This window comes from Leptidea sinapis, chromosome 24 (assembly GCF_905404315.1).
Source record: "Leptidea sinapis chromosome 24, ilLepSina1.1, whole genome shotgun sequence".
Taxonomy (NCBI): domain Eukaryota; kingdom Metazoa; phylum Arthropoda; class Insecta; order Lepidoptera; family Pieridae; genus Leptidea; species Leptidea sinapis.
Genome location: NC_066288.1, coordinates 10,277,568 through 10,299,145, shown reverse-complemented (window position 1 = coordinate 10,299,145; position 21,578 = coordinate 10,277,568). Strand labels below are relative to the sequence as shown.

Here is a 21,578-nt window from a genome sequence, read left to right as displayed (position 1 = left end):
CCCTGCCCATTACAATGCAGTGCCGCTCAGGATTATTGGAAAATCCAAAAATTCTGAGCGGCCCTACAATAAGGCTCGTCACCTTGAGACATAAGATGTTAAGTCTATTTGCCCAGTAATTTCACTAGCTACGGCGCTCCTCAGACCGAAACACAATAATGATTATATATTACTGCTTGACGGCCGAAATAGACGCCGTTGTGGTACCCACAATCTAGCCGGCATCCTGTGCAAAGATGCCTCTTACTGGTAATGGATGGATGGAGGATGATTACTTACTGTAATAGCCGACGTATCCCCACGCGCCGAGGAATAGGATAAACACTATTAACCATAGTATATCCGTACATGAGCGATTGTGGACTGGTCCGTTGAAATCTGGGTCGTATCGTATCGGCTCTCCTGCAAATAGAATGATAATATACTTATTAAGATGTTAATTCTTTTTATTCTAAGTCGGCTTTACTATGTTAATATTTAAATTCAAATATTTTTATTCAAAATAGGATTTAAAATCACTTATTGAACGTCAAAAACTACCATCCATTCAAAAGAGACTGCCTCAGACCTGAGAAGAATGGGCGCAAGAAACTCAGCGGGCTTTTTTTTTTAATATAAAATATGTACCTACTACAATGTGATATCGTACAATAAACATTTATAATTAAAGAGCCTGACGGTGTTCGCTTCATTCCCAGTCCGTGGCGTCATTAAGAAAATCGTTTATGCTATAGTAACCTTTCCCACACAAACGTTTTTGAACAATTCTTTTTTGTTTTGTTTTGGATGATTATTTGGTTGATGATAACATATTGGATGATACTGTTATCGTTATAGAAGTACAGCCAAGCACAATCCTTCTATTTATCTAAAGCATGTTTGGTTTGATGCAGTTACTTATAGGCTTTGTAGCTGTTAGCCAACGCATGTTTTTGTTTTAGCGTGCGTGCGCTGCTGAAAATAGAGGCTAACAGGTAGAGTTATTCGTAAAAAAAAATCTAAAATTTTAAACTATGGATGTATGTTTGTTACTTTTCACGCAAAAACTACTGAATGAATTTTGATGAAACTTTACAATTATATTTCTTACAAACGAATTAGACGTCACGTGGACAGATTGATGTACTATTAGTGTCAATGTGTCAAGAGTTTCTCGACGCCCGCGCCTCCGTAGTTTCGCCGTGACCACAATTAATGCAATTGGATCGAAATATCGACATCAAATATCTATAAATATATGTAAAAATGAATTGCTGTTCGTAAGTCTCGCTAAAACTCGAGAACGGCTGGACCGATTTGGCAAATTTAGGTCTTGAATTATTTGTGGAAGTCCAGAGAAGGTTTTAAAGGTGAATAAATAAGAAAATGCTCGGAATTAAATAAAAACAACAAATTTGTTTTTCCTTCGACGTTTTGTGTGTGATGTTTGTTTCCATACATAATTTCTATGAGAGAATTTATTGACGCACGGTTTGACAGTTCTGCTGTGAAACAATTTCATTACGACACCAGGGTGCATATTTTACGAAGTAATTCTTGATGTTATGATATTATATTATTGACAAATTCATAAAAAGCATTATTTTATTTATTATATACAGAACAACGTCTGTCGGGTCAACTAGCATAAAATATATATCGTGAGAACCCATCAAAATATTGCAATATGTTGAAGTTCCGCCATGATGAAAGTTTAAAAACATATAAGCGATTATCGCCAAAATAGTGAACCATAATACATAATACAATAAAAATTTATAATTTATTTTAACGCACCTATGGTAGTTTCAATTTGATTGTTGTATCAAAATAAACACATTTATCGTTTCTGTTAAATAACAGACTTTAAATAAAGTAGATAAAAAGATTTCAGAGAATTTCAATAATTCATTCAATCTAACTTTTTTTTAGAAAGGTTTAGAAAATCATAGAACTAAATAGAGAAAAGCTGTAAGTAACCTTATATTCAATGTAAGTTGATTCATTTATTAAACTGTTTAAGGAAAAATCTCATTTTTAATGAGTCAATTTCCCGCATCAATGTCGAATACAATATATTTGGCCTTGGTATAAGAGGAATTCTAATCAGCCGGAAATTTTAAAAGGAATATTTTAAACAACTTTCAAGGTGAAAAAAAAAAACAAATGAACAAACATTGAAATATGAATAATACAAACGTTTGCATCTACCGGGATTCGAACCCGGGGCACCTAGCTCAGCTACAGTCGGCTTACTAACCCCTATGCTATTTGAGTCGATATAGTAATTATACGTGTAGCAAATAATCATTGCATTATCAGAAATAAATCTTTTATTTATATTATATGTAATACACTTTATTGAAGTGATAACTTCTTATGGGACAGTAAACCACTTCGTAACGTAACACGTTACAGCGCCAGTCTGTCAGGCTTCCCTTTCTCTCAAACATACGGCAGCGGTAGGCAGGCTCTTCCTTTCTCACTCTAATCCATTGTTACTTTTATAGGATTAAATACTAATAATGTACATGCACAAAATTCTAATGTACATATTCAAGTAACAAGTAACCGGTTTAACAGGTGACCCAAGATCTGGTACGTACCTCTGTCAAAGGATAAGTTTGGCTATACAAAGAGGTAACGTCTCCAGCTTCATGGGCACCTTACCTGCCGACAGCGATCTTAATGATATTTTCAATTTGTAATTAATTAATTTTGTTAGATTATTTAAGTTTTATTTTAATATTATTTATATGAATAGCGTTATTAATTATTAAGTCATATGTAAATAATTTGAATAAATAATTTTAGATGCACAATTAAAAAGTAACAAGTTTGTAACTAAGAATAAAATATATTTTATAATCATTATATGATGTTATTAATAAAAAAAACCTTACTTTCATTATCATATTAATTTACATAAAATTTATGTAATAACCTAAGATTTTCTCAAGTTAAGTTATTTCAATTTTTAATTATTTAAACTTAGATAATAACTTTTACCAGTGGGAGGCTTATTTGCACAGGATGCCGGCTAGATTATGGGTACCACATCAGCACATTTTTCTGCCGTTATTATATTATGTACTGTGTTCAGGTCTGAAAGGCGCGGCGCCGTAACCAGTGAAATTACTGAGCAAATGAGACTTCTTCTTAACATCTTATGTCTCAAGGTGACGAGCGCAATTGTAGTGCCATTCAGAATTTTTGGGTTTTCAAGAATCCTGATCGGCAATGCATTGTAATGGACAGGGCGTATAAATTACCATATGCTAAACGTCCTACTCGTTTCATCACTTATTATCATAACAAGAAAAAATAGATTGGTTTGAGTTATCACTTCTGTCGGGTGTCCCGAGACGCACAAATTTATTTTTAATGGACTTCAAAAAAGGAGGAGGTTCTCAATTCGTCGGTATTTTTTATGTTGGTTACCTCAAAACTTTCGACTGGGTGAACCGATTTTGATAATTCTTATATTTTTATGTGAAAGCTGGTGCTTCCCGAGTGATCCCATTGTAATTTGGCCCAGATCTGACAATGGAATCCATGAGAAAACCATAAGTCTTAAATTTTGCCATACATACGTATAGCAAAGTGGATGATAAATTTTTATATAATATACTTATATGATATGATATTTCTTTATTAAATTTAAATACGAAAAGGACGCCTGAATATGAACGCTATAATGAGAGGAATCGACAAGAAACTAAATGACTCACACATCTGTACAATTTACAATATTATAATCGTTTGGAATATAATAGACTTTTAAAATCAGCTTCATAAATGGTTTGGAATACGTATCTAGATGTAGGAAAAACTTACTCGAATCTTTGGGCGACATACAGGAATCCCCACAACCCATCTTCGTGTAAAAGTAAGTAGTACTTTAAAGATTTCGATCACATTTTCAAGAATATTAAACTTTGCTGTTTTATTTCTAGTTATAATACAAGCTCACTCGTTGGGTATGTTGCTTGATTATGCATTTATTATCAACTATCAGTACGCGATCCGACTGCCTTATCAACCTTCCTTTACGATAACAGTACCTTCAGTAGAATCTATGTAAATTGTTGTCTAAGATACTATTCGTGTTTTTTAAGTGTTTAACCAAATTGCATTGCATAGCCCATGTGATTTAACTAAATTGGAACAGATAACCTACATTTTAACAGATGTTGTGAAACAAAGGATTGTCAAAAATAATTATTGCTATCAGTTGTGAGTACCAACTCCGCCAGTTTGTATCATAAAATACTTTAGTAATATTAAAATATTAAGATAATATTATATTAAAATTTTAAAAACAGAATGAGAACTTCTTAAAGTTTTACGGCATTACAAATTTACTTGGTATAAAGTTATATCGGGGATTGAACCAAGAATAATATGCAAAATGTCTACAAATAGAAATTTTGTTTATTCGGGCGTAAAACGTTTCCCGCGTTTATTTATTTGCAAGGCTGCTTGACATTCGCAAAACTTCAGAATTATCATTGTATTGACAGTGTTGTCAACGATATAGTCAACATTTTACATATTCTTTGTTTTTTCGCAGGTATAACTTTATACCAAGTTTATTTATTTGCAAGGCCCTTAAAATATTAATTACGGTATGAACATGTATGTATTACAAAATTTAAAATTTCTTTGGTTAGCCCTTTCATTGTAATAGTGATGTAAGTTATGAATATAGCACATAACGACGACATTGATATTTTGTGGATAGCAGTATGTCTGCTTACCGCTAGATGGCAGTAAAAGCAAAAACAACACGGCATCGTGTGTTTCTATACCGAATCGGATTTTAGTAGGATTCGGTTTTAGTGGCGACCGTATTTCAATATACGAGTTTACACATGCATTCAACTACAAGACACGGCAAGAAACGAATTGCAACGCAGAGCAGCTCGAATTGTCGGGGATCCAGTGCTATTTGAACGGCTGGATCACTTGGACGTTTTGGTTGTTGTTTGTTCTACCGCATTTATCACGGGGAGTGTTCCAAAGAGCTGTTTCACCTTGCCACCGTATTCCACCTTGGAACATCACGGCACAAATAAGGATATTATCCCCACCATCTGGATGTGTCCTCCACAGTGCGGTTTTAAAAGAGCTGTCTTCCACGTCCTACAAAGCTGTGGAATGAGCTTCCTTGTGCGGTGTTTCCGGGACGATACGACATGGGTACCTTCAAAAAAAGCGCGAATACCTTCCTCAAAGGCTGGCAACGCTCCTGTGATTCCTCTGGTGTTACAAGAGAATGTGGGCGGTGGTGATCACTTAATACCAGGTGACCGGTTCCCTCATTTGTCCTTCTTTTCCTAACTATGTAACACTTAATTAACTATTTTGAACTATAATACTTCTATAACTATAATATTTTATATCTAGATAGAGCCTCTGCTGCTAGAGAACCGATAAAAACGGGCCAGGTTTATTACTCTAGTGTGCGTGCATACACGGCATTCGGCCGAAGTTCGACTTATATTCGGTTCGCTAGAAAGATAAAAAAATTAACCCTTATTACAATTATTTTACAACAAAATGTTTATCTCTCAGAAAAATCAACTTTCAACCGTATTTAACAGTAAAAGTTCTGCACGGATGAGATTCGATCCCTGGTTTAGTTTCGGCTTCACAATTAGAATGATTGAGTCGAAATAGCCGAACTATAATTAGAAGCATAAATCTTTCATCTATAAGTTCAGCGATTGTCTTACGAATTTTCGATCAGGTCACGTGTCCTGACGCGAGTTTAACATTTTATACCCATCCCAAGCAGTGTTCAACGCCGCTAAAGAAATTTTCACTTCTGCCAGCACTCCCGGACTGATAATAATAATAATAATAATAATAATCGTACAATTTATCATTAAACAATCAAGGTAACACGAGATCTCTAGTACATAGTACATATTACCTCAATGATAATTTTAATCTTTGACGTAAACACAACTAGTTAAATATTACAAAAACGCATGCTGACACAGTTAATGTCGCTTGTAATACAGTGTTATTTATAACCTTGTGTTTGGGAAGTTGTGGGAAAAAAAATATATTTACGTACTGACGTAACTGTGCGTCGTTTGTGTCGGTTATCATCGTATTTTTGGCAATCCAATGACACCGTATTGAAATCACTATTACGTTGTGGTAAACTATAGAAGCCATACTACCAGTGGGAGGCTCCATTGCACAGGATGTCTGCTAGATTATGGGTACCACAACGGAGCCTATTTCTGCCGTGAAGCAGTAATGTGTAAACATTACTGTGTTGCGGTCTGACGGGCGCTGTAGCTAGTGAAATTACTGGTCAAACGAGACTTATCGTAATCTTACGTCTCAAGGTGTTGAGCGCAATTGTAGTGCCACTCAGAATTTTCGGGTTTTTCAAGAATCCTGAGCGGCACTGCATTGTAATGGGCAGGGCGTATCAATTAGCATCAGCTGAACGTCCTGCTCGTCTCGTCCCTTATTTTCATAAAAAAATATAAATCTACGGTTAATGGTTCATAATAGTATTTTTTTTTAGTTGAAAAAAACTTATAACTATTAATTATAGTAAATATGATAAGATGAAGTTAAAAAAAGTGGTACTAATGTAATCACGGAAGTGTACCAAAAATACTGGCAGCATATGCGATGGATAGCTAGGCTGATCCGTTGACTGAAATAGTTGCCAGCGCTTGGGTTTCCAGTAGCCCTGAGGCGCTTAGATTGTACTTTGTACATTCTCGCGCCTTTGAGCCCCACGGGCCAAGAGTCATCACCAAACGGCAGAAAAAAAATTGCCATTTGCCAGACATTTGCTGTCTTCGGCAGTTAAAGCATCGGCCCCAGCGACTGAAGTAGTTGGACATGAAAAGGAGCCAGAGTGTCGACACAAGTCGCGTCCCACACTAGCGGGGAAGGATCCCCGCGCCCAAAGCCACTAGGGTGATTCCATCAGGACGCTTCCCATCAAGACAGGTTATTTGGCCATTTTTATATTAATATCGAAAAATCCCTCATTATTGCTTGGGAACTTTAGGCAGGATAGCCCGTGACGCCCAGGAGCATCTACCTGCACGCCACATCATCCATCATAAAATGGTGCCCCCAAATAGAATCACTTGCAGATAGACTTGCCTCAGCAGCGTATGCGGTTCGAACAATCAGACAACTAACTAACGAATCGACGGCTAGACTTGTGTACTTTAGCTGCTTTCATAGAGTTATGACGTATTGCATTCTGCTATGGGGTAACTCGGCAGATATCCAAACAATCTTTGTTTTACAGAAAAGGGCAATTCATGGCATATAATTATAAAATGAAACCTCGCGACTCATTGCGTGACTGTTTCAAAGATATAAATATTTTAAGCGTAAATTCTCAATATATTTATGAAAATTTACTGTACACACATAGAAATAAAGATAATCTGCTCAAAAGTTTAATTTAATTTTTTTTTTTGCTTAGTGAAACTGTTTAAGGAGACATCCTTGTGTCCATATTTCTATTTTTAATTTATCTAATTTATGTTTAAGGATGTATCTGTATTTGTTTCCAAATAAATAGATAAATAAATAAATAAATAAATAAAAGAAATGATATACATAACATTAATACAAGATACAAGAATAAATTGTTGATTCCTAGATACCGATTACAAAATCTTAACGATTATTTCATGGGAAACTGTGTGCTGTGCTGTGATGTTTCTACAACAAACTCCCATCAAAAGTGACAGAGCTATCAATTTGTCATTTCAAATCTTATTTTTTAATAAAAAAAAAAAATAAGGAATTATATGATAGATGATTTTATAAATGCCAAGATAGCTTGGCTAGATGTCGCTCCATCTCGCAATAACAGCTTCACAATACCTTAAGTTCTTGTAAACCGGTGTAGAGCTATTTTTTAAAATATAGTAAAATAGTATAAATATGGATACAACTTTGTATTTTTGTATATTAGAATAGTTTATTATGTGAAGATTTAATGTGATCCTCGAGATTTTATTGAATAAAGATATTTCGATTCTGATTCATTTTATTATTGTTGGAATGGCCAGAATTGAAATAACAATGGAAAAGTCTCGACGTAATTAGAGTTTATTAAAGTATAAAGCTGAACTTACTACTCTAACTGCAAGTTGCAGTAATTAATCAAACTCTGCATCACGCTCCGCCGAGAAGTAATTGAAGGAACTGACTATACAGCCGGTGTAAGACATAACTCGATACAATGTAAACATCATTTAGCTAGAATAATACAAACAACATTGATTTAGCTACATTTAGTTGCAAATGATAATTACTAATAAATTCTAATGTTCGTTATCATAATTGGACGTAATTCGAGAGAAACGTTCCAAACCACAATCATGGCGAAATTGAGTTAAGAACACAAAACTGACCACGTGATTCATATTAACGGACTGACAAAAAATGGCAGCCCTACTGTCACTCTTTATCATGACTTAGTAGCCCATCCCACATGTATGGAATACACTAATATTTATAAAACTTTAAATACGAATTCCTACTCCTATTTCTGCCGTGAAGCAGTAATGTGTAAACTTTACTGTGTTTCGGTCTGAAGGGCGCCGTAGGTAGTGAAATTACTGGGCAAATGAGACTTAACATCTTATGTCTCAAGTTTACGAGCGCAATTGTAGTGCCACTCAGAATTTTTGGGCTTTTCAAGAATCCTGGGCGGCATCTACATGACATAAGGGCAGGGCGTATCAATTACTTATTATTTTCAGGAAATACGTCCAATTATCTTTCAAACTTTCTAGATCACTTGGCGTTGCGTAGAGACGTCCGCGTCGCTTCATTGTGTGTCTTCTGTCGCATTTATCCCGTCCGTGTTCCGAAGAGCTATTTCACCTGATTCCTGCCGACGGAATTCATCTTCACACGCCATAAAATAGAACACCATCTCCACCATTTGGATGTGTGGCGTTCCTCTACAGTGCGGTTTTCAAGGAACTTTCTTCCACAACCAAGCTGTGGAATGAGCTTCCTTGTGCGGCGTTTCCGGCGATGCGCGCGCATACCGTCACCCGAATTCGACACCCTGACGTTATCTGGTCAACTAGACCATTAGTATCATACTTCAGATAACAAGCGTCTTGAAACTCAAATCTCTACTGAACCCATGGACGAGATGGATTAAACCGTGGATTAAATAAATTTCATTATATGATTTCAATTTATTTAAACAAGTTATTATAAAAAAAAAAAATCGTTATAATAATATTTTGATTAGTTGTATTTAATACCTTTTTTAATTACAATATTGTTTTTTCAACAAACGTAAAATAGCACGAAGAATATTGAAATTTCTTACGTCAATGAATAAATAACTTACATAAGAACATACACACCTTTTTTATTAATCTCTAGAGATTAATAAAAGTAAGTAAAGTAGGTACATAGGTACTCTTTATTTACTCTCTCTAAAATAATATTATACAGGTTGTCCCAAAATTCAACGTTAAGGCGAAACGGGACAATAGGACAGATGGACAGACATCATCAAAAAAATCCATCCCATGTTCTTTAGAAGTTATAGGGATTAGACAAGAAAAAGCAGATTTCCTCCATTTTTGGTGATTGTGGTTAATGTTGGTTATTTATGTCTATTTGAAATATGTCGCTATAACCTTAAATAACATATCTTTGATCGCAATAAAAAATAATAACATAATTGCAACAAATTTTCTTAGAAATAACACTTTTTGCTGCCGAACAATGAACATTTTCAAAATATCCAACAGAACCTTCTGACAAAAAAGGTACTAGAGTGCCATGGCAAGTGCTATCAAAAGTTGGCGCCTTTACACCCACTCAACGAGAATATGTTGGCAGCCTTCGGCGCAAGTAACTATACCTACTAAGTTTTACTTTCTTATCAAATAACAAGTCAAATTTAAACACAAAATTATACCAATCAGCAGAAGATAAGTTTCTACGAAGTACGATAACAATAATAATTATTCTTAGAATCCTCATTATTTCATGTCATTTTGCCTTAGATAATGAAAAGTGGCAAATCCATGAGATTGGAGGTATCGACATTGACAATCAAAAATGGCAATATAAGATCATTTCATACGATACCCCACATGACACGGTGAACTCAATTAAAAAAAAATTGGACCGCCGATCCTTGAATAAAGACCCAGTTTTTTATGATTTAATTACAAATGTATATTTTTCAAGCTTTTAAGTTTTACCTATGTAGTATAAGACGGTATTACTTACCAAATTACTAACGGTATATAATTCAACGGAAAATACCCTAAATATTGTACGAAGAGTAATATTAAAGAGACAGAAACTAAATTTGTGGTGATATTCCGAGAGATTTCTAACAAGCTATAAGACCATGCAAAATATATCTTACAAACAAAATGAGGATCAGAACTTGGTCAGGGCGTAGTGTGCCGTACGGCATTTTCGATTTTGGTGTATATGAAAGATATAGTGCCAAAGGGCACTTCCCAATTTTGGAAGGTTAATACTGGGTCTAGCGAAGGATTTTCATTCGGGACTTACAAGAAGAACCAAGGAAAAATCTCTGCAAGAAAGTTTCGTGAAAATCAGTTAGCATATTTTTCAATTTCTTTGAAATAAGTTCCTAGTTGTTATGCATTGTAGAAGAGCTAAGAAAACGGTCATATTTTAAAAATAATCTGCAAGTCAAGTTTCATAACTTTTTTTTTTGTTACTAAGGAGTTTTAATGGAAAAAAATTCAATTTATTTTAAATATCGTTGTTCGTCTTGCATTTTTAAATTTGGAATGAAAATTGTTCTTTATAATACTATCGATAAATAGACAGTGTTTAATCGTTTTCATAAATAAGAAGAAAAAAATGAGATTTAGTTTTGATACTTTATTTTAAATTAATTTTTGATGTTGCATTCTTGACTTATTTTCCAAGTTTACTCGTACGTTCTATAAATTGAATGAACGTCATTGCTTATTTTGAAGAAAGCTATTAAACCTGATAACTCAAAAATAGTTCACTTTTGCTTAATGCATATAGGGGTTAAAATTATCATAAATAGTCACCCCTATCACCTTCTAATGGGCATACGTAGAATTATAATTGTGTACAATGTACATGATAAGACTATGATAAATCTGACCTTCGCCAATTCAAGAAGTCGTTAGTGTTATAAGATAATTTCGTCCCGAGAGACATTGGATAGTGGCTATAATATTACATACGTAAGTACAATAAAAAAAGTGTGTGCGTACTTATGTATGCCTAACGAAGCAAATATCATTAAAATGATTTATTCCTCGTGCTAATCTACGTTTTCCGAAAAATCTTGCAAAGATGGCTTTGGCAATAATTAATTATTAAATAATGAATGTGGCTGTATGGACTTGAACCCTTTGCCTGTCCTAATAATGGACGAAGAAACCAAAAAAAAAAAAACAAATGAATGACGCAAACGTCAGAAAATTTTAGGAACCAACTTCAACCTGTTACTTTTGTGTAACAGTGATGCGCGCGCATCTTACTATTTCACTCTCATAATTTTTTCATTACGCGCCTAAAGAAGTATAACTTCAATAAAGTATCATTTAGTAGTCTCCGAGAGTTGTTGTGTTTATATCTTATATATAAAATTATCGTGTCACAATGTTCGTTCCCGTACTCCTCCGAAACGGCTAGACCGATTCTCATGAAATTTTGTGAGCATATTGAGTAGGTCTGAGAATCGGCCAACATCTATTTTTCATTCCCCTAAATGTTAAGGCTGGTCCACACAATTTTTTTTTTTAATTTTTTTGACATTTATTTTTAATTTGTTTGATTATGAGTCAGCATTAGAAAATACACACAACTTCAAATTTTCACCCATCTACGATCAACAGTTACTTTTGTATCGCGATTTTAATATCGGCAATACAAAGTTTGCTGGGTCAGCTAGTATTCTGCAAAAAGCCGTATACAAGGCAGAAACCTATAGCTACTACAGGATATTACCATAGTTTAAGCTCCTTCTAGAGCAAGCGAGTGACATATATCCACCGATAATTCTAACAAGATTAGTGAAGCTTACTTAGTCGTTGTTCATAGAATTACTTACTTCAAGTAAAAAAACTTATTTAATACCCGGAAATTGGATTAAGTAAATAAATCTAATTAACATAAGAACAAACCTAACACAATGCAAATACATTTTTTTATGAAAATAAGGGACGAGACGAGCAGGACGTTCAGCTGATGGTAATTGATACGGCCTGCCCATTACAATGCAGTGCCGCTCAAGATTCTTGAAAACCTCCAAATATTCTGAGCGGCACTACAACTACGCTCATCACCTTGAGACATAAGATGTTAAGTCTCATTTGCTCAGTAATTTCACTAGCTACAGCGCCCTTCAGACCGAAACACAGTAATGCTTACACATTCGTGCTACTCGGCAGAAATAGGCGCCGTTGTGGTAGGTACCCATAATCTAGCCGGCATCCTGTGCAAAGGAGCCCACTGGTATGATATATAATATGGTAGAACATGAAAGTGTATTTTTTTATTTCTTTTACTCTTTGTAAAACTTCTACTCTTCGTCTATCTAGACGGATTAAGTGATCTAAGGCTCTGAAGTTGCCGCGCACCTGTGTCAGTAGCGCAGATTAATTAAAAGTAATTAAAATTCCAATATTGTTACTCCAAATAGGATTTCAACGTCAAAAACTACGTTCCATTATCTTGTAATTACCTTATCTTGCAAATAAAGATGATTTGATTAAAAAAAAAAGAATGCCTCAGACCTGAGAAGAACGGGCGCAAGAAACTCAGGCTTCACCTATTATTTAATAAAATTTCCATAAAATCAAATTTCTAATTTAAAAAGCGCACGCTCCATTTCCAATCTCTGCTATCATTAAGAAAGTCATTTATGTTTCAGATCACATTTACCTTTACCACATAAACTTCTTTTAAAATCTGTAACGCATTTGTTTTAAGTGTGGTAAAAGCATATACAATCGCCCCACAAAATACTAACTCGGCTTAGCCGAGTAGTGGGCGTAACAAGTTTAACTGTATTCCCGGTGTCAACATTGTGACAACTAAGCGATAATGATTTGATTACATACTAATCAACTAAATATATACTAAAGCGTTCCCCGAGAACCACGCTATCCATTGGTGAAAACAGCATGAAAATCGGGGCATTTGTTTTGGAGTTTATCGCGAACAGACAGACCCGGCGAAGCACTTTGTTTATGATATGTAGTGATAATCGTTTTTAAGGAGTAAACTCCAGACACTCGTCGGAGCTGACACACACAATTTTTTTCATCAATAGAGAAGTGGCCCTTTTTATAAGACTTGCTCACTTATAGATTATAAGACAGTTGCCGAACTGCTAATGAAATGGGTGACTTGGTGGTACATCACTAACATAACCTATCTTCCATAAAATAATGTCGTAGCACACTCAAAACGTCCTGCCTGCCCATTTTATAAAGAGTGTGCATTCAAATAAAAACTTAAAGATTGTACTATGAAGGTGCAAATCACAGTGACAACATTGAATTGCAAACAGCACGCAGTAGCATTGTGTTTACACGTTTGCTCTATATACCACCATTATTATGCTCGAAATAGCATCACAACTTCCGTTCTAAGAAATTTATTTTTACATTCAGTTCGGGACCTCTTTATACGTTCTATACAGGCGACTCCAATAGAAATAGAAATAAATTAACATAGGAAGTGATAATAACATAACATAATGCAACAACACTTGGAAAACTTCATGAAGCTATATCAGATCGTAAAGGTGAGAAGAGCTGATAAGAATTTCCAGCCGATCTTTTAAGTCATCACTAACAACATTCTGCCAGTTGCAGAAAGCAAATTTAAAGTTATTGGTTTCGTTATATCACATGCTACCTTTGACTATGAAAAAGAAAGTGACGGTATTATTCTGAATAAAGCATTAACTTTAAGGATGCTTTCTGCAAGTGGCGGTTAGCCTACTGAATACAATTTTAGGTGGCCTGCGCAGGACCAGACAATCCTATGTATTATAATCAACTATACTGTAATAAGCCTTCATTGTCAAAGAAGGATTAAGGTTTAATATGTATATTTCTTAAATTTGAGCTCAGTGGGTCCTCGTCTTAATAGGTCTTGCTCACGCTTGGATACTTGCCAATAGACAAAAGGTATGAAACAAAAGACTCACAAGTAAGGAAAGATGTAGAAGGACCTCCCGTACGACCGAAACAGTTTCATGAGGTGCCGAATTGTAGCAGAAAAATCAATTATGGAACTCAGCGGGCTTCTGCTTTGGAAGATGAAGTGGCAGAAAACCAAGAGCGAAAGTAGGTGGTTCTGAGAGGGTACTCTGTTAAAGCACTGATCAAATATTACTCCTACGCATTGACAATAACACCGCTGGCCCAGTAGGCGTGTCATCTCGTTGCCTCAGTAACTACTTACGCAATGTTAAATGTAAATATAGCAAGCGACGTGAGCGTCATCGAGTTAACGACTTACCGCACTCATTCATAATAATATGTAAAGGATAGTCCACACTGCAACTTATTTACAATTTACACATGTATATCCCAATTCCCAAAGTTTTTTTTAATAGAAGAAACAGGCTAGCCTACAGTCGTTATACGTTTCTTATAGGCAGCGAAACCGAAAGAGGATAAGTGATCCGGTAAATGTCCGAAAATACGTTGGTATCTGCGTGGGAGACGAAAATTGAACTGGGAACGCTTTTATAAAATTATATACATATATAATTACCTATAACGTAATGAATTTTGGGTAACATTCAATTTAAATATTATAACAGGTAGGTTAGTAGGTAATTATGATGGTTATGGTTGATAAAGATGCTTTAGTATGCATGGTAGCCCATTTCACTGCGACCTATAGATCTATTGTGATTAGGGTTACCATTTAGTAATTTGATAAGTATATAATAGTCCGGATTTATTAGTTGATCGCGGTTAAATTTAATCGTATTAGTAAAGATTAAATACTATATTCAATCTCATTATAAATAAAATCCGGACTAGTTGGAGACCTGGGCGAAATCCGGGCTAGTCTAAAAGCATGTCCGGATTAATTCAGGCGGATGGTAAACCTAATTGTGATAGCCACTGTTAGCTATAGCTCACTGCTGAGATTTATTCTTTTCGTGTATCTTATTATATCTTTTGCAGTGACCTGACGTATCTGTATCTGACGTGGTTGAAGAATTGGTCTTCCCAAAGAGAAACATCTCTCGCAACGTAGCAACGCACGTTTGACCATATTCAGAGAGGATGTGTAACCGGGTTTTATCTGCATTAGTGCATTTTAGTGTCATCAAATTTTTAAGTAGAAAAGAAATTTTCAGTAAAAGTAACACGAACATGCACCCGATGTTTAGGTGCACGTGCAATACGCAGAACTAAAATAAGTCTGATTTTTGCCAACTATGTAGGTATCTAAAAATACCATTCCAAAATACTGTATTTACCTATGGGGTCATTATAATACTATTTATACAGAGCTAAGAGCTGATACTATTGTACCTTCTTTAGCAGAGTAGAATTTTGTTTCACACCTAAATTGAATTCGTTTATAGTTTTATGGGAAATTTTATAGAATTTAATTTTGAACGGAACCCAACTTCATTTTTATAAGTTCTTCGTTATAACATAAGCATTTAACATTAGTGATAAATCCCATCAATTAACTTACTTAGTAGTGTTTGTTAGCCGACTGGAATGAAACAAACACTACCTAATTGTTACGGAGAGCTTGCCACATCAGCTACCTACATAACACGTAGAAATATCGTATGAAATCGGTTAGAACGTTTGTGAGATTAGCTTGGAAAAACAGACACAGATCTAAGCACTATTTCTCTTCTAATATATAAATATTAAGTGGACAGAAATGGTAATTTTATTTGTGACATATCTACTAGGTATGTTTTTAAATAATAATTATGAGTGAGAACAAACGCTATTGCACGGAATCCTAATTCGTAATGGTAGCTATCATTTCTATTACATGAGTTAACCGTCAGTGAAAGCCTCTTTAAAATCCGTCCCTACGTTTCGGAGATTGTAGAAGGCAAACAAAGTATAGACCTTGTCACGGACGAGTAAAAAAAGAAGAGTAGTCTTTTTTAATTGTCCGTGAGACCTTGTATAGACTATAGACAGACTCAGAGACAGTGAAAGATAGGTACTTATATAAAAGTGGGAAAATATTACTAAAAACGTTAAGTTATTAGCATTATTGTTATTTTATATGTGTTAAACATATAATAAGTAATTAATAATCAAACATTACAAAATAAAAATTGTACTTTTACAATAGGAAATACAAAATAGTGACATACAATAGTGACGCGTAACGCAACAATAGTGTAAAAACTAAAAACTTACCGTAATCTTTTCCCATTGTGTTTATTTCAAAATCACTGCATAAGTGGGTTTTTCTCGGTGAATAAATCACGTATCACAATAACTTCCTTTAATTAACGAAATGCACTTGTCACACGATTGTAATCAGATAATGTTGACTCAACCCATTAAAAGTCAGCAGAGATATATTAAAACAATTCAACAGTCAGGAAAACTTACACCAAACACATTTATAAAAACGTAACAATCGTTTACATTACAAGTAAAAACATAAATCATTGAATTGAATCATTCAACGCAATGTTGTCTTTGTTTACAAGCGATCGCGACTGGAAAGAGAAAGTTTTGTTGGCTAATGCGCGACTACGTCCATCTCACAGCGGAGAACGACCGTGACTGAATTGAACTGAAGCAGTGAAGTAGAAACATCAAACAAAATACCTACCTAGCTATTTTATGTAGGTATTTAATGTTTGTGTACTGACTGCGTACGGTCGAGTCATACAAAAGGAGCAATATTATTTATTCTATACAGTGGACAACTGGACACTAATAATAATACTTGGAGTTCTTTATCTAGAGCATCGTATGATTATGATCAATTAATCCCTCATGACGCGGCATTGTAGGAATTCATAAGTGACAAAGACACAGTCGAGTCATAAGTCTCTATTTCCTGCTCAGTTAATGTTTTGTTTCATGAAGGAACTTATGTTGGAGTAGGTATGTGGATTGTACAAAATATATATTAATATATATGCATACATAAGTAAATATTTGGATAAGTATTGTTTACTTAAACATTTATAACATTTGCTTATTTATTTTAACAAAAATGTTATTTATTAATTTTTGTTAGGGTTCCGTAGCCAAAGGGCAAAAAACGAAACCCTTGCTGATTCGTCATGTCTGTCTGTCACAGTGTAGGTATGTCACAGCCACTTTTTTCCAAAACTATAAGATCTATACTGTTGAAACTTGTTAAGTAGATGTATTCAGCTGTGAACCGAAGAATAATACAATAAAATATAGTATAAAAAAACAGTAAATTTTGGGGGTTTCCCAAACTTAGAACTGAAACTCAACATTCTTTTTTCATCAAACCCATACGTGTGGGTGGTCTTCAAAAATGATATTGAGGTTTCTAATAACCTATAACTAATATTTTTTTCTAAACTGAATAGTTTGCGCGAGAGACACTTCCAAAGTGGTAAAATGTGTCTCCTCCCCCTGTATCTTCTAAAACAAGAGAATGATAAATCTAAAAAAAATATATGATGTACATTACCATGCAAATTTCCACCGAAAATTGGTTTGAATGAGATCTAGCAAGTAGTTTTTTTTAAATACGTATAAATGATGAGACCTCATTTGCACTATATGATTTTGAGCATTTTTTGCCTTTTTCATTTCAATAATTTAATATCATTTTCCTTTCTATATAACTTTTATATTATGTTACTTGCTGCTACGGAACCCTTCATGGGCGAGACCGACTCGCTCTTGGGCGCTTTTTTTCCATGGCGTTGTATAAGATTTAAATTTTTTGTCTTTTTGTTTGTGAACGCCAATCTCAGATACTGTTAAACCGGAAGACTATAATCTATAACAGCTGTTTTCCGTGATATATTGTGGCAAGCTTCCCGTAATATTTAGTGTTTGTTTCATTCGGATCGGTTAACAATAAAGTTATATTTATAACGTCTAGAATCAAGATAGTGCCTCTTGTCACTACTCAATACTCACTTATGCGTCTCGTACGTGCGTTACTTTACGAGGTGTTCATAGTTAGAGCCATTCAGGCACACTAGCACAAAGTGTCAAACAAATGGCGAGTGTTAACGGAAACTAAAGTATAATTCCTGGCCTATTTTTATCGGTTGTCTAACAGCAAGAGACTATCTAGACGTATTAATTATCTATGATCTACTAGACCTATAAATTATCTAAACATATAAGTAACTATATTTACAATACTTACGACGGGTTCGACCAAACTGGAGTAAGTTTTTACTCGCGAGTAGCTACTAACATTCTAAAATTAAAGTTATTCGGTTAGTGGTCGATAAATCTTTGCATTTGACCAACCACTAACCGAAAAATAATAATTTATCTATAAGTACGCGAGCAAATATTTACACGGATGATTTTGGTATTTAAGGTTAAAGTTTAAACTGAGATTAACAGTTGTCAGAGCATAGATGTCACATGTCACCTGTTAGAGCCTAGAAGACGAATAAAAATAAACAAGCTGTCAACATCTGACACTTCACTCTATAACCCTATGGATACGCCGCTAAACACATCATATTAAATTTCATTTACTTAGTTGCGTAATAATAATAATTAATAAAGTAATAAATCAATATATATACATACACGCAGTCCATTATTCTATTAAATATTATGTATTTACCTCTATCCTCCCCCAACCCCCCGCGTTCAGTTGTCAAATCCACCGCTCCACGGAACGTGCTGCGCTCACGCAAGTTATTCCAAATTATCGTCATTGCTTACTTACAAGGATTAATATCGTATGTATTTGTGTAAACAGCTTCTAAATTACCGCTTTAATATTGCAAATTTTTTAATAGTTATTTATGCAACTGTTGTGTAATAAGGGGTATTAAAACACGAATGTGGATTTAGCTCACGAGGCGAAGCCGAGTGTGATAATAGTATCACATGAGTGTTTTAATACCTAATTATCAACAGTTGCATACAAGACTTTATCTACACCCAGAATATGAATCCTCTAAAAGATTCTGAAACAGTTAGCTTACTGCTAACATTAAAACACCAGTCCTAGTAGTAACCTAATATCATTCGTTACTGATTATATACAAATAAAATAAGTATTAATGAAACAATTATTTATTTTAGTAGTAATTTACATTTTGTATAGTGCAATAATTAAAATTCACTCGAATATAATGTTCTTTTGCAGCGTTTAAAATGAATCGCTCATTTTTTGTAAACAAAACAATAAAAATATCGAAGCGCGCGACGTTCTGGGAGTGTGGAGCGCGCGTAAACGAAAATGTTCTTTTTTTGAAATTCATACAGATACCACGCATCAAGCAATAAGAATGTGGCTGTATGTTGAAACTCTTTGCGCGTGAAGGGATAAAAAAAACATAGGAGTGTTGTTATGAAATTCAGTACAACATTACAACACTCTTTTGGGTGATGTAATGGTTATTAGAACATTGGGTGTTTTAATGTTGGTAATAAGCTAACTGTTTCAGAATCTTTAATAGAGGATTTAAAGCATGGGTGTAGATAAAGTATTAAAATGAATATAGTATGTTATCCTTAAGAGGTATACTATATCTATAAATTGTACGTTGGATATTTAAGAAAGTAGGTACCTACTTTGTCGAATGTTTGTCTGAAGGTATACTACTGAGTCGATTTAATTAAAATTTTGCATTTAATTTTAATCTTCGCGCCTCAATAAGTCTACTGGACTCGAAACCCAAGCGCCTGGCATCATGTCGCGGTATTTGTAGTTAAACTCCTTCGAAACGGCTTGACCGATTCTCATTAAATTTTGAGTGCATATTGGGTAGGTCTGAAAATCGGACAACATCTATTTTTTATCCCCGTAAATGTTAAGGGTGGTCCACGCCAAATTTTTTTTATAATTTTTTTGCCACTTTTTTTAAACTTCTTTGATTATGTGTCACCATTAAAAAATACATACAACTTCAAATTTTAATATCGGCAATACAACGTTTGCTGGGTCAGCTAGTCTTATATATAAAATTCTCGTGTCACAATGTTAGTTACCTTACTCCTCCGAAACGGCTCTACTGATATTTACCAAATTTTATATGCATATTCAGTAGGTCTGAAAATCGCCTACTATCTATTTTTCATACCCCTAAATGTTAAGTGCGGTCCACCCCAAAAATTGTTTTTATTATTTTTGGACGTAATTTATTGTTTTTATTTTTTTATGATACAGCATTAAAAAAACATACAACCCTAAATTTTCAACCCTCTACGATCAACCCCTATTATTGTATCGCGATTTTTATATTATTCTGTTCCATCCACAAATCCGCTATAGACTTGCAAGATGGCAATGGATCAATACTTACAATAATTGTAGTACGATAAATTTGGTAGGTCTGAGAATCGTGATCTGCATCTACTTTTTACACCCCAAAAATTGTTTTATTACTTTATATGGCAATACAACGTTTGCTGGGTCAGCTAGTAGCATACATAAAATAAAGTCTAGATAATTTATGCGTCTCGATTGAGCTTCTACACAAGCCAGGTTTATTACTTTAGTTTGCTTGGCAAACTACGTCTTACACTCACGATTTGTATGTCACTTTGTGTACGTGTGTGTGCTTTGCTCAAAATATAGGTTAACTGTTAACCTCCATTTTTTCGATGTTTTCACAGCTGTTCAGTCTATGTAGAAGTATAAATTATCAATGACTATGGGTTGCATTTTATCACCCTAGATGTAGGCAGTAATATTGCTGCTTTTAGCATAGGTACACGCGGACGACGTCGCGGGCAGCACATAGTGTTTCAGGAAAAAATCAGCCGGTGCACTGTTTGATACACTACTTATCAATCAGGAAATCCAATTACATTGCTTTCGATATCAGCAATTTAGCCAACCCGCGTAATTCCCCGGCTTATCAGTTATTTATTAATATGGCGATAAGTTTATAACGTCGGCTTGCCAGTAAAATGCTTATTAGATTAAAGTGCAAAACTAAAACACATCTTATACATTTTAAGGGATTTCGTGGCCTGTTGATGTGGACAGAATGTGTATTATTTATCTACTATTGCTATTCAAATTAAAATCAAGATGGCGGATTCAAAATGGCTGCCATGTAAATTGAAAATGTTTCTATCTCACTTTTTAACCTACATAGTGTCGTAGTTATACTTGTCTTGTTTTATGGTAATGTTATCCTGTAGGCTGTTTTGTAATACGTATGCAAATGAATAAAATCGAAATTGTGCTTACGGAAATTCATATTACCAAACAAGTAGATGAATGTAAATAAGCTTCAGACGAAGTCCAAGACTTGCCATGGTCATTTTATGCACCCATGTTTAATAAAATAGAATATCATTGCGACGTGGTAATTAGACAGAGATCGAACCAGTAACCCATTGCTCGTATTATCCGAACGTATACCTCCCACA

General features: G+C 34.5%; 2 protein-coding genes across 4 annotated transcripts in view; one reads left to right on the top strand and one right to left on the bottom strand.

The window, feature by feature from the left end:
• The window catches only part of LOC126971731 (choline transporter-like 2), a 36,578-nt gene extending 19,784 nt beyond the window's left edge, over positions 1-16,794 (bottom strand). The window contains exons 1-2 of one of the 3 annotated variants that reach the window (XM_050818111.1): positions 16,416-16,794; positions 280-402 (exon numbers count right to left, since the gene is read on the bottom strand). In XM_050818111.1, coding sequence (XP_050674068.1) covers positions 280-402; positions 16,416-16,431 — 139 coding nt within the window. In that variant the 5' untranslated portion in view covers positions 16,432-16,794. Of the gene's footprint in view, positions 1-279; positions 403-3,816; positions 3,970-16,415 lie in introns of those variants that run through there. The other 2 variants (XM_050818110.1, XM_050818112.1) reach the window with 2 other exon arrangements.
• The window catches only part of LOC126971740 (uncharacterized), a 280,527-nt gene that overhangs the window by 140,651 nt on the left and 118,298 nt on the right, over positions 1-21,578 (top strand). The window lies entirely within an intron of this gene.